This window comes from Typopeltis vanoorti, chromosome 6 (assembly GCF_054136105.1).
Source record: "Typopeltis vanoorti isolate ZY-2024b chromosome 6, IOZ_Tvanoo_1.0, whole genome shotgun sequence".
In the NCBI taxonomy this organism is placed as follows: Eukaryota; Metazoa; Arthropoda; class Arachnida; order Uropygi; family Thelyphonidae; genus Typopeltis; species Typopeltis vanoorti.
This window is the reverse complement of record NC_143554.1, coordinates 52,178,046-52,193,025: the sequence shown is the minus strand read 5'-3', so window position 1 is coordinate 52,193,025 and position 14,980 is coordinate 52,178,046. Positions and strand designations below refer to the sequence as shown.

The window sequence follows — 14,980 nt, the reverse complement described above, 5'->3', positions numbered from 1 at the left end:
CACTTCCAAGGCAACTTGATACATGAAGTGTATCAAGAAGGCTCTAGAGTAACTTTCAACATTGGACATTAAACTATAGCTGAATTCTGCCATAAGAATACATACAGATTAAAATTATTAAATTTAGTGACAATGGTGTATTGCATACTGAGAGAGGCCATATGCTGAACTTACCTTAGACTACTGCTGCTGCATTTGTTAAAAACAAAGATAAAGTTCATAGCGAAGTGGAAAGTGCTCAATGGAGATCGATGACCAAAAGTTGGTGCATTCCTTAAGCCAGGCTATTCAGAATAATATTTACGCCTGAAAATTATTATAAATTTCTCTTTTGCATAACTGACACACAAATGATTTATTTACATCATTTACACACATTTATGACTATTTAAATGTTATTTAACCATTACATGCATCATTACAAGTGATAAAAAGGCAGTGATTCACTATACAGTGGTCATCTGGAACCTACAGTGTCATATGCTGGCATATGCATGTATTATTATCATTATTATTATTGCACCTTCCCTGGAGCCAACGATTCAACCCAGGAGGTCTCCATAACACATACCCCCTCACCTTATACTTATCAGACACCCCCTCATCTGTGATTGAATGCATTCAATGTCTCCACGCTCACTACTCTTCCAAGCAAGATGTTTCAACCACCCACAACTCTCTATGAAAAAAAAAAAAAAACCTACTCCTCACCCATTTGCTCATACCCTTTTTATACAGATTCCAGAATAGTCTCTTGTTCTTCCACTGTCTCGTCCATTGTATGAAAAATCTGATCCACATTAATCTGGAAATTACCTCTTACCAACTTATATGTCTTGATCATGGCCCTCCCCCTCTCTTCCTTCTATCCACTGCACTGCAGTATGCATTCCCTTAATTATCTTCATACTCACCATTCTACAAATCAGAAACTATTTTCGTCAATTCGTCTCTGAACCCTTTCCAATATCTCTTCTGTTTGAAAACCTGATGACTAAACCTGTGCACAGTAATCCATATGGTGTCTCATCAAAGCCTTATACAAAGGAATCATATCATCCTTACTCCTACATGTCAGTGTACTCTGCATCACTGCAATAATGCATAACGTGCTGTCCTCACAATTTTAGTAAAATTTTCTTTGAAATTTCAGATCTTTACCCACCAACATCCTGGATCATTCATCTCCTCCACCTCAAAGATATCTCTCCACCAATCTTATACTCTGCATTCCATCTGTGCTTCCCGAACTTTAAAACTTTAAATGTCATTACACTGAATTCTACCTCTCATAATTCTTCCCAACTTTGCATCTTCTGCAAACAACTGTATATCACCATTCAAGCACTTCGGAACATCATTCAGATACAAATTAAACAGCAATATCTCAAAACCAGACCCACAACTCTCCTCTTCTGGGACATCTTGCTCTCATTAGACAACTTGCTTATACTTATCAGACAGTGAATCTCCAATTCAGTGCACTAATAAACTATTCAACCCTATCTGTTCCAGTTTAATTAGCAGATTGTCATGTGGCAATCGACCAAAGACTTTAGCAAAATCTAAATATACCACTGTGTATGCATTCTCTTTGTCCATTGCACCTGTCACATTATGTAGACTGCTAAAACACAATCTTCCTTTCATCTGATGGACATTCTATCCATCAAAGAGAATGGTATTATCATCAACCCAATTCTGAATCCCATCCTCACTAGCCTCTCTAACATCTTTACCACAATTCCAAACAGAATGACTGTGATTAGAAGTCTTAATGTTATCACCCACTTTATGAAGCAGAACAATTTTGTCATCTTTACACTCCTTTGGGACTTCAACAAATCTAAGACTCATGTTAAAGAGGTAAGTTAGAACTGTCATTAACTCCCTGGAACATTCCCTCAAGAAATGCAGTGATATACCATCAAAGTCCTACAGCTATATTGACATTATTGATATGTTTACTCAATTCCTCATATATCTCCTGCTCACTCACCATCAGTGGCTTATTCTCCCTTCCCTGCTCTCAACTTGTGTATGATGTACTTTCACGAGGATGAATTATATGATTTGTAGTTTCAACGAATTGTGATTTTTTAATGAATTGTTGGTTTTTGACAAATTATGTTTTTAATTAATTGCTGATTGATCGATTGTTTTTTGGGGGAACTTCTTTTTGATTAAATGCTTATTTGATTAACTATTATTGAATTAACTGTTTTTAGAATAATCGTTTATTCAATTAATTTTTTTTTTTTTCGAAAAATTGCCTTTTATAAACTATCGTTCAAACAATTGTTTTCAATGAATTTTCTGCATATCCTGAGCAGCATGGTGTTATCAAACCCTTAGGAAACAGACATGTTGTAATGGAAACTTAGGAACCAGAGCCAGAATTATGTGCTTGAAAACACAGCAGCCTTTCCACTACAATCAATCACATTTAGGACTCCTTTTTAGCCAAGTTCTCCACCCCCATCCCAAAATAAAAATCCAGAACACAAAAAATCCATTGCCATTTTGTAACTCTGGGGCACCTCAATAAAAATTGCATGCATTCTTAAAAAGCATAACAGAGACATCCTTCAGGCCTTATCCCAAATATTGACTACTCTTATCTGCTCACCTAAAGATTTTCTCCACCAACTAGCCTATCCTGGGTCTACAATATCCCTCGTCTCTCTGCAATCTTAAACTTCTTTGTTCAAACAAGAAGAACTGCCAATATCCATCTAGAAGAACACAGAAAATATCCACTTACACTATAGTAATGTCAGGGTGGTAGACCATGCCACTGATATGGATCAACCAAATATTATCAAAGAAAAAAATCGTCCATTTATACAGAAACAGATTTAAATCAGAGAGACTATTTCTACAATCCATCACATCACTACAACATTCCTGCAAACTTAAATTAGACAGCATCATGTTGCCAAAAATCCAAGAGGCCATCATTTTGAGATCTTCAGCAAATGTCCATCACAAAAAGAGAGGACACCAGTTAGGACTGCAAGAGCCCACCATTATAATCGGTCTGTGTATGCCGTCCTATGTGCATGTTCTCAATATATCTCTTTATGCCCAAGCCTTGGTTATCAAGGCAAATATACTGGCTTGGTAATCTAATTAGCTAAATAAATGTAGTTAATTATTAGCTTTCAATGTCTGTTTTATTCTACTATCAACATGAAGGTAGATCCTAAATATGTATTCACCTAATGATAATCCTATCTTTTCAGTTATTTTGATTTATAATTGCAAAATCCAAAATTGCACTACGCCTCTGAATCAAAAAATTAGAATAATCAAAGAAAATGTGTTGAATGATTTGCAATTCTAATTTATTGAATAAAAATAATTATTACCAAATGTGAATCAGCATCATCTAAATCTACGTACTTCGTAGATTATATAACCAGGTAAAGATAAAAAAAAAAGTAATATAAATTATAAAAAACTGTTATTCAAAAACATCCACAATATTAGAATAATTTTTAATGTGATTCAAAATATTAGAATATTCCAAATTTTTCCCGATTGGTTTTGAGGAGAGCATAGAAATAGCATATATTTCAGTAGCTGCGGGACTGATTTGTGTGTGAGGAATTGTTTTCACGTGGATTTCAGTTAATCATTTACTAAACATGGGTCGAACGAGTGATATATCAGAAGCCAAGAAGTTTTGTATGGTGACTCTACACAAAGAAGGCCAAAGTCAGCAGTTTATAGCTAAAGAATTGAAGTGTTCTCAAGCAAGCATGAGTAGAATATGAGACAATACTCTAATAACTGGAGTTTTCAAAATAATCACTGCAATACTGGTCAAAAGGTAATAACTACATCTAGGGATGAGAGGAAATTGAAGAATATCATGAAGGAAAAAAAAACGCTTCTCAAGTGAAACGTATTTTCATAGGAGATGGAAAGAACTAGGTGTGAACGTGTCTAAATCTATGACTTTGAGAAGACTTCACAAATTGGGTTTTAAATCATGTGTGGCAAAGACGAAGCTGCTTATGACTTCCAAGCAAAAGGCAGATAGAGTGCGATAGTATAAACAAAAAATGTTGTGGAATCAAGAGGACTGGAAAAGGGTACTTTCTAGCAATGAAAGTATGTTTTATGTGTCTCATTGTCATCAAGGGATACATGTTTTGTGTTATCAAATGTTTCTTAAGAAAGAAGCATTTGCATGAAACGTTCGGTGAAATTTGCAACCTCTATCATGGTATGGGCTTGTATGACTGTTGAGAATCCAGGTAGGTTGTGTATTGTGTGAAAGACTGAATTCCAAAGCATACCAAGAAATTCTTGAGCACTTCATGTTACTGGCATCAGAAGATTTATGTGATGGTAATTGCCTTTTCAGCAAGATTCAGCTTCTTGTCACACTTCCGACACCACTACAAGATAGCTCAAAGAAAGGCAAATCAATGTAATTCCGTGGCTGGCAAACTCACCAGATTTAAACCCCAATGAGAATTTGTGAGGTATTATGAAGAAACATCTTCCCCAAGAGATGAAAATGAACTAGTCTGCAGAACATATGGGCATGTTTTGATAAAAAAAAAAGACTCTGAACCACTAGTAAATAATATGCTGGCCATTTACGAATGGTCACAGAAGCTAAGGGGAATACAACAAAGTACTACTTATTATGTTGTTTCCCTTGGACTGTAATTTTTTTGCATTATTGTAATATTTTGAAGCAGGTTAAAATTATTCTAATTTTGTAAATGTTATCAAATAACAGTTTTCTTATAATTTATATTACATTTTTGTGTGTTTACATTATATAATCTAGAAAGTATGTAGATTTAGATGATGCTAATTCATATTTGTAATGATTATTTTCTATTCAATAAATTAAATTGCAAATCACTCAACACATTTTCTTTGATTATTCTAATTTTTTGATTAGGAGGTGTATATATATTCTCACAACAATCTTTTTTGAATTAAGTTTTCATGTTCATTCAATTCAAAAATCATATTATACATCAACATGATATAAAACAATACACAATTATATGGTAAACAATTAGCTTGGCAATTATAAACAGAATAAAAATTTCACAATTTAATTTAATAAATACTGCAACACATCTGTAGCACATAAGGAGAGTCAACAATATAATTTACATTTTAAGTTAAACTTTCAACATTTGAAAACAGCCATATTAAACAAATAAAATCTTGATTAACAAATACCCTTCCAGTCAGATTACTTCCTCTTGGCATTCCGACAACGACGTCAGCATCATTGTCCCCAGTAAATTCTCCTACAGCCACTGAATAGCCTAGCATTAATAGAAGATATAAAATACTAAGAGAAACAAAGTGCATAATATCAATTCACCATCGATAGATAAAAATAATAATAAAAAGAAAGGCCATTGCAATAAATAATTAAATAGGTACTTCAATGGAATGAGAAGACTCATTGTGGGAGATTCATTATTCACACAATACCTATCATCATCATCAAATTACTGATACCCTCAAGGAGTGTACAGGATATGACAGTAATACATGAAAAACGTACATCATTAATAACTTCCGATCTACAATTTTCTTCCAAATCAATCTGTTACCTGTCAAGAATCAAACATTATCAGATGTTATATTTCTATCTTGGGGTGCGTAAGGGTCAAAGCTATATAACTGAGAGGAGACCTCCATATAGCCTTGAAAGGAATGAGGAAAACTGACCAGGGGTTCTGACCTAATGTCCAATCCTCACCTTCTCATGGTGCACCCTGTTGGGCATCTACCTGGATACTGAACAAACAAGGATGAGCTGGCAATTTGGGATTTACCAGACCAAATTGTATTCCTATTGGCTTAAACCAATATACAAAAGGTACAACATGACAAAATTTCATGCCGGCTGGGGCATCGCCCAGTTAAACAAGCCCCCCCTCCACTATTTTCGGCAGGGAACCAGGGCGAACAGCGAAAAGTCAGCTACTGGAACAAATCTGAAAACAAACCCCAACTCAACATCACCAGAGTTAAGGATCGGTACTATCAACATAAGAAGCCTGAATGGCAAAGAAATGGAGCTAGCTAAGGAATTAGATAAGTACCAGATGACATAATAGGGAATAATGAAACAAAAAAGACAAAAACTGGCGAGATCTTTCTGAGCAATAAATACAAGATGTTATATTCAGGCAATGACAATCAAGGAAAAGAAGGAGCAGCCATAGTATTCAACACAAAATACGAGGCTCATCTTCTTGAATGGCAGGCAGTATCAAGTAAAGCGATTTGAGCAAATATCAGAATGGGGGAACTGGACAATGAGACTTATTTGTGCCTATGGTCGCACAGAAAGCTCTACTAAGGTAGAAGAGGAGGAATTTTTTAAGGCTCTAGAGAGAGAGAGCTACTGACACAATGAAAAAAAGAAAAGTGGGTCCTTGTTGGGGATCTAAATAGCAGAGTAGGAAGTGATTGTCAGACATACAAAAATGTTTTGGGAAAATTTGGAGAAAAGAGCAAAGCTAATAATAATGGCATATATCTGTTGGATTTCTGCTCAGGACATGAACTGGTTATTACTAACATAATGTTCAAACATAAAAATGTGCACAAATTCACATGGAGAGAAGAGGCAAGGAATAAGAAAAGTCTCATTGACTATGTTATTGTTGATAGTGATGTTTTCTCCCTGGTGCAGGACACCAGAGTGTACAGAGGATTTCAAATTGGAAGTGATCACTATTTAGTCTTGAGCAGAATAAAGATTGAATTTCATATTGAAAAGAATGACATGTAAGAAAGTTTTAAAGCGAATAAAAGTTCAGCAGCTCTCAGATGTGAACAGTAGACTGAAATACACAAAGATTATTGAAGGAAAAATGAAAGAGTTTAAGAACAAGAACCAAACCCTGGAGATTCAGTGGCAAACATTGAAGAAAACCCTGATCGATTCAGCCAGAGAGGCATGTGGTGAGGTCTGCAAGGATAGAAAAATGAGAACTCCATTGTGGACACAGGAAGTTAAAGAGGCAGTGAAGGAAAAGAAGAAAGCATATCAAAAGTTCCTAGCAAATAAGTCAGCTTATGCTCTTGGAGAATACAGAGACAAATGTAAGAAAGCTGATTGTGTAAAACTAGCTAAACAAAAGTCATGGGAGGAGTTTGGCAAGAACATAGAAAATAAATATCAAGAGGATGGTAAGATATTCTGGAGGTTGTTGAAGAAGCTTAGAAATGGAAGAAAGAGTGCTGTAAAAGGAGTTAGAGATGATATAGGTGACATGAAAAAGGGATAAAAACATATATCCTTGAAGTATGGAGTAATTACTTCGAAAAATTGCTAAATGAAACTAGCAGTGATAACAGCACACTGATAAAAACCACTCAACAGGCATACAGTCAGGAATACATATCCACACTTGAAGTAGAAAAAGCCATCAAAGGCTTGAAATGTGGAAAGGCAGCAGGAGTAGATGATATTCGACCAGAAATGCTGAAGTATGGTGGTATAAAAGTCTTACAGTGGTTGCACTGCACAGTTCGGAAATCCTGGACAGAGGGACGAATTCCTGATGATTGGAGTAGAGCTCTAATAGTACCCATATATAAAAAGGGAAATAAAACTGAATGTGAGAATTTCCCTACTGAGTGTTCCTGGCAAGATTTATGCCAGTATACTTGAGAAACGGTTGAGAACAATTATGGAAGAAAAGCTTGGGGAAGAACAAGCTGGATTCAGGTCAAATAGAGGATGTCAGGATCAGATCTTCACTTTACGACAAATAGTGGAGAAATCATGGTAATATAACAAAGATCTGTATTTAAGTTTCGTCGATTTGGAAAAGGCATATGACAAGGTGCCAAGAGAGAAGCTCTTCAATACGCTACAGTAATATGGTGTCAATGGGGCATTATATCAAACAATACTTAGTCTTTATTTGAGTTGTAAGTCAGCAGTTAGAATTGAAGGAAGTACAGGAAGATGGTTTAATGTTAAATCTGGTGTGAGACAAGGATGCACATAATCCCCACTGTTATTCATTATCTATATGGATCACATTATGAAGGAAAGTGGTATTAAACATGATATCAAAATTGGAGATGTTAATGTCAGTGCTTTGCTTTATGCAGACGATGTTATACTTCTAAATAAATCTGCTACAAGTCTGCAAGATTCTCTGACTGATCTGATATTATTGGCGTGTTGACAAGTAACAGACTGATTTAGAGGAAAATTGTAAATAGGAAGTTAGTAATGATGTAAATTTTTCATGTAGTACTATCATATCCTGTGCACCCCTTGAGGGTACATGACAGGAATTTGATGATGATGATATTTCTATCTTCTAAGGCAATTTTTACAGTATCAATCCACCTATATCTTAGTCTTCCTTGGTCTTGGTCAGAATGGGAGAGGAAAGATTAGCAAAATAAGTATTCTGTCAGGTTGACAGGAAAAAGACCACTTGTTTTGCTAATCTTTCCTCTCCATTCTATTTAAGTGACCATACCACGTGAAATTAGCTCTGCTAACACATTCACGGGTGCTAACAATCTGAAGTGTTTTCCTAATATTCTCGTTTTTAAAATGATATTGCCACTGATGCCATCTATTTATGCCTCTAATCTTTCTCAGGACTCTCAGAACTGTGGTTTCTAGTCTATGGTCAAGTGTTTTCCTTCTAACCCAGCACTCAGATCCATAAGTTAAAATTGGTTTGAACACTGTCGTGTATATAGCTAATTTAGTGTTTTGACTAATTTCTTTCTTATTCCATATAAATTTATTCAGTTGACTTCCTACTATACCAACTTTGTTGATTCTGTAGCCTATTTCATTATTTAATTTGCCATCTTCACTAAAAATCGTGCCTAAGTAGCTGAAATTTTTTACTTGTTCTTTAGGTTCTCCATTCACAATGCAGTTGATATTTTCAATGCATCTGCCTATTTTCATGGTCTTTGTCTTGTTAGTGCTGATCTTCATACAAAATTTAGTACAACAATTATTCAATTTAGTCATGGAATCTTGCAGACGTAGAAGATTTATTTTGAAGTATAACATTATCTGCATAAAGTAAAGAGCTAAGGTTAACATCTCCTATTTTGGTATCAAGTTTAGTACCACTTTCCTACATAATATGATCCATATAGATAATGAATAACAGAGGGGATAATGCATTTTTTTTTCTCTGACACCAGATTTATCATAAAACCATCTTCCTGTACTTCAGCCTTTATTTGGCCTGAATTCAGCTTGTTCTTCACCAAGCTTCCCTTCCACAATCCTTCTCAACTGTTTCTCAAGTATACAGGCATAAATCTTACCAGGAACATTCAGTACAGTAATACCTCTTAATTCTCATATTCTGTTTTATTTCCCTTTTCATACATGGTACCCATGTATAAAAATAGCTCTATGCGAGCCCTTTACGGTATTATGAGAGCTCTACTCCAATCATCTGGAATTCATCCCTGTCCAGACCTGAACTATGCAGTGCAGCCACTCTAAGACTTCTATACCTCCATTCTTGAGCATTTCAAATACTCCAGTGCCTTTCCACATTTCAGGTTTTACATGGCTTTTTCTACTGCAAGTATGGATATATATTCCTGATTGCATGTCTGTTCAGTGTTTTATACTACTGTGCTATTATCCTGCTTGTTTCATTCAGCAATTTTTCGAGGTAATTACTCCATACATCACGGATATCTTTTTCACCAGTTTTCATGCCACCTTTATCATCTCTAATTCCTTTTACAATACTCTTTCCTCCATTTCTGAGCTTTTTCAAACAGCCTCCAGAATATTTTGCCACCTTCTTGATATTTATTTTCGACGTTCTTACCAAAGTCGTCCCAAAGCTTTTGTTTAGCTAGTTTTACACAGTTTTTATCTTTCTTAAATTTGTCTCTGTATACTCTAAGAGCACAAGCTGACTTATTTGCCAGGAAATTTTGATATGCTTTCTTCTTTTCCTTCACTGCCTCTTTAACTTCCTGTGTCCACCATGGAGTTCTCATTTTTCTATCATTGCAGACAACCTCACCACATGCCTCTCTAGCTGAATCAATCAAGGCTTTCTTCAAGGCTTGTCACTGAATCTCCAAGGTTTGATTTCCTGTTCTCAAACTCTTGCATTTTTTTTTATCAATAAACTTTGTGTATTTTAGTCTACAGTTCACATCTGAGAGCTGCTCAACTTTTATTCACTTTAAAATTTTCTTACATGTTTGTTCTTCTTTTCAATATGAATTCAATTTTAACTTGCTCAAAACTAAACGAAATGGTGATCACTTCCAATTTCAAATCCACTGTACACTCTGGTGTCCTGCACCAGTGAGAAAACCCCACTATCAACAATAACATAGTCAATGAGACTTCTCTTTTTCTTTACCGCTTCTTTTCAAGTGAATTTGTGCACATTTTTATGCTGGAACATGGTGTCAGTAATAACCAGCCCATGTCCTGAGCAGAAATCCAACAGGTATTTGCCATTATTATTGGCTTTGCTTTTTTTATCCAAATTTTCCCAATATGCTTGTATGCCTGACAATCATTTCCTACTCTGCTATTTAGATCCCCAACAATGACCAACTTTTCCTTTTTCATTGTGTCCATTGCTATCTCTAGAGCCTCAAAAATTCCTCCACTTCTACCTTATGACCTGTGGAACCATAAGCACAAATAAGTCCCATTGTCCAGTTCCTCATTCTGATATTTGCCCACCTCACTCTATTTGGTATTGCTTGCCATTCAAGAAGATTAGCTTCATATTTTGTGTTCAATACTATAGCTACACATTCTTTTCCCTGATTGTCATTGCCTGAATATAACATTTTGTATTTATTGCTCGGAAAGATCTCATAATTTTTTTGTCTTTTTTGTTTCGTCACCCCTATTATGTCGATCTGGTACTTATCCAATTCCACAGCCAGCTCGATTTCTTTGCCATTGGAGCTTCTTATGCTGATAGTACCAATCTTGAACTTTGGTGATGAGTTGGGGTGTGTTTCAGGATTTGTTCCTGTAGCTGACTTTTTGCTCTTCACCCTGGTTCCTGGCAAAGACAGGGGGGGGGAGGCTTATTTAACCGTGTGACACTCCAGTCCAGCATATAATTCTGTCATGTTGTATCTTCATTTTATATTTAGGTTCAACTCAATAAGAATACAATCTGGTTGGCTAAATCTCAAATTGGCAGCCCATCCATGTTTGTTCAGTATCCAGGTAGATAACTAACAGGGCACAGCACAAGAAAGTTAGGATTGGACAGTGGATCAGAAGCTCTGGTCAGTTCTCTGACCAGGATATATGGTGATCTCCTCTCAGTTATATAGCTTTGACTCTTAAGCCCCAATACCTATCATTCCTCTCCTTAAACTCATTCACTGATGAAGCACCAACAACCACCTCTGGCAACCCATTCACCACCCTCCAAGCAATAAATCTTGTCCTGACACCCTTGCTAGCCACACTCTTTACACAGCTTCCACTGGTGACTTGTTTTCTCCCTTCTTGCCCTGCTGCAAAAAAAGGCTTCAGTATCAATCCTATAAACCCCTTTAAAAACTTAAATACTTCTAATATGTCTCTTCTTTTCACCTATCAGCTAATTTTTTAAGCCTACAGACTGTCAATCCATTCTCACAGGGAGCATTTCATAGACTTGCCAATCTTTGTCACACCTTTGAATCCTCTCTAACTTCACCATCCCTGTGGAATTCTAGAGTTCAGATCAGTGTGCAGTAGTCCAGATGTGGTCTTATTAAGGACTTATATTAGGGAACAAAAACCTCTCTAACCCTGCTTGTCATTTTTGAACACTGCCTTTGCAATTTCCAGCAGTATCACTGTGAGTAATCTGATGTGCTGTTTTGATTACCTTCGCAATATGCCCTCTAAACTTCAATCCCAGTTCACAATCGACCAAGTTCCTGGCCTCATCAGTTTCTTGCAATTCAGTTCCATCAATACATACACAGCTTCTGATCTCTTCCCAAAATGCATCACCATAAACTTGGCCACATTAAACTGCTAGTCTGTTTAAGACTTCCTGCTGGATCTCTGCATTACCTTCATTTACCATTGCACTTCAGAATATTTCCTATCAAATAATTTCCTACATCATTGATATACAAATTAAATAACAGCGGATCAAGTAGTAAGCCCTACGATACCCCACTAGTCATCTGCCTTCTTCTGGACTGAACTCTTTCATAAACCACTCTTTGATATCTGTCAAAGAGTGGTTTATGGGTTATAGTTCATGGAAAAGTATTCATCCATCCAGTGATCCAAATCACCAGATTCGTATCCATCTCTAATTGATCCAATTTATGCAACAAAGTTCTGTGTGGAATCTTATCAAATGGCTTTGCAATGTCCAGCAGTATCGCTGTGAGTAGCCATTTCCCTTATCCATCTCCACTGTCATTTTCACTTTTTTAGAAAAAGTAAGCAAATCACTAAAGACTGACCCTTTACAAAAACCATGTTTTCCACCAAGGCTTGAGGTCTAGCTTTCGCAAATTTCTGCGATACCTTAACCACCACTCCTGAGATGCTGATTGGCATATAATATGCTACTTCTGTCTTGGGACGTCCTTTATGCAAAGGGACTATTTTGCCGTCTTTCCACTCCATTGGCACCTTCCCAGTACTGGGGCTTATATTAAACAGCTTGGTTGATAATTCCCTTATAAAAATTAATACTTTATCGCATGCAATTTTCTGCAGTAAAATGCTGCAACCATTCTCTACAAAGATTATTAACAGCACTTTCAAAGAGTCAAAAGAGCCATAATAGGAGGTTCTCAGTACCATAACACAAAGCACATTAAATGATTCTCTTTATCACAGAAATCCAAAACATTAGACTCAACAAGAATTTGATGTCTATTTAATGCCTGTTGTTTATATTCAGATTGTTCGTTTGTATGTGTGTGTGGCATGATCCCATTGTTATAATGGAATCACACAATTAAGTTTTGTTAAGCTTGCAGCCACGGCGCGAGGCAGGGGCGGAATGGGAGAATGCCGCAGGTGGAAAAGTAAAAGGGTGGAAAACTTAGAGTTTACGTTACGATTATACTGGAGGCAGAAAAAATTTTAAAAAAATATTAAATTTATATATACATATTTATAAAGATAATTATATTTTATTCTAATTATATAAGGTCCAAATAATTATTTTTATTTTGATAATCCTTGGGACCAGTACCGTCGACAGCATGTAGTATAGAGGCAGCCTGCCTCATGGCTCTGCTTAACACTCGGGCGCTCGCATCTGATCTGACAGATACATGCTAATTGTTCATATGAATATTCTTTAACCTATCTATTGTATAGGTTGAAGGTCATGAGTAGCTGCACGTGAGTATATTACGAGTGCAATTTTGCACTTTTGGTTGCTGTCAGTTTGGTTTAATATGTGTTATGCAAAGATTTGTGATATATGACCCTGCGGAGGTCCTGGCAGATCTGACAGATACTTGCTAATTGACATAGATATTTTATTGTATAGGTTGAAAGTCATAACTAGCTGAGCATGCGTATGTTACGAGTGATATTCCACACTTTAGTTTTGCTATCAGTTTGGTTGAACACGTTTTTTTGGTAAAGGTTTGTGATATTTGATAGTAAATTGTATTTGAGAGATACCACAAGCTCCGATGTCAGTATCGCTCATAAATATAAATGGTCAGATTATTCATATGCTGAACAACAATGTGAAAATACGACACAGAATATTTATTAGAAATCTCGTAATGCAGTTAGTGCCAGAACAAATAAAAAGGCATTCAGAAATCTCTACAGGTGTGAATAGGCTTTTACAGCTGAAACTTCAATTTCAGACACAATTTGAAGGAAATTCTAATGACGACATAGATATAGCTCTCTCGACAAACAGAAAAAGAAAAAAGATGTTTTATGTGCTGTGAATTCAAAAAGTCGCTTATCAAAATATTTTTGCAAGCATTGTAAAAAGTATTTTGCGATGACTTATGACAGTTTTGTAAATCCAACTATTGAAGATTCTGATTAATTAATGTTAAATGCATTTGTTTAGTTTTATTTTCTTTCATTATTGATGTTTCCGTTATTTTGTAACAAAAATTTTTATTCTTTACATTTCTTTATTTCAATAATTTCTAGATTGTAACTGAAAATAAATAAACTATCATGTATTACAGAAATAGAGAGCCAAAGGCTTATTTATCATACATGTCCTCTAGAACAGCGCTTCCCAAACTGTGGGCCACGATCCCCTTGCGGCCCCAAGTTTTGTTGAGGGAGCCATGAAATAATGAAAACAAATTTAAAATGTTTTAAGACTAAGCAGTTTTTTTTTTTTTAATCTTAAAAGAAACGCATTTCATTTTTATAATTTCTTTTATGTCATAATGGAAAAAATCGCACATCGGTGTTCATTCACAAATTTTGCTTCCTGCGTATTTCGGCGCTTAATGAATATTAGTAAATATAGGCTTATTCATATAAGTTTCATTTCAAAGGTATTGATAAGAAGCGCACAAATGGAAAATCTTGAATATAAACTGCAATGAATATAAATACTATTATTATTATTATTATTATTATTACGGGTATCTCCATGCAGTCAGTAGACTCATCGCGGGAGACCCAAACTAGCAAAACAATATCTGTCATATCTCTTCTTGAATTCATTTACAGATGAAGAGCTCACAACAAAGTCAGGCAATGAATTCCACTCATTCACCACCCTCCAGGCAAAAAACCTTGTTCTGACACCTTTGTTAACCACACTCTTCTTTAATTTCCAGAGATGACCTCTTGTTCTTCCATCACTATCACACAGCTGAAACATTTCCCCTGCATCAATCCTATAAAAACCTTTTAGTAATTTGAATGTTTCTATCATATCCCCTCTTCTTCGCCTATCAACCAATCTCTGCAATCCACAAGCTCTCAATCTATCAATGTAGGGAGCATTTTTTATATCAC

The 14,980-nt window shown here is 35.7% G+C and overlaps 1 protein-coding gene across 1 annotated transcript in view; it reads right to left on the bottom strand.

Moving 5' to 3' along the window:
- Nucleotides 1-14,980, bottom strand: part of LOC150105451 (integrin alpha-PS2-like) — a 536,973-nt gene that overhangs the window by 326,741 nt on the left and 195,252 nt on the right. The window contains exon 8 of the mRNA XM_090394825.1: nt 5,218-5,306. Within this exon, the coding sequence (XP_090250951.1) occupies nt 5,218-5,306 (89 nt within the window). The remainder of the gene's footprint in view (nt 1-5,217; nt 5,307-14,980) is intronic.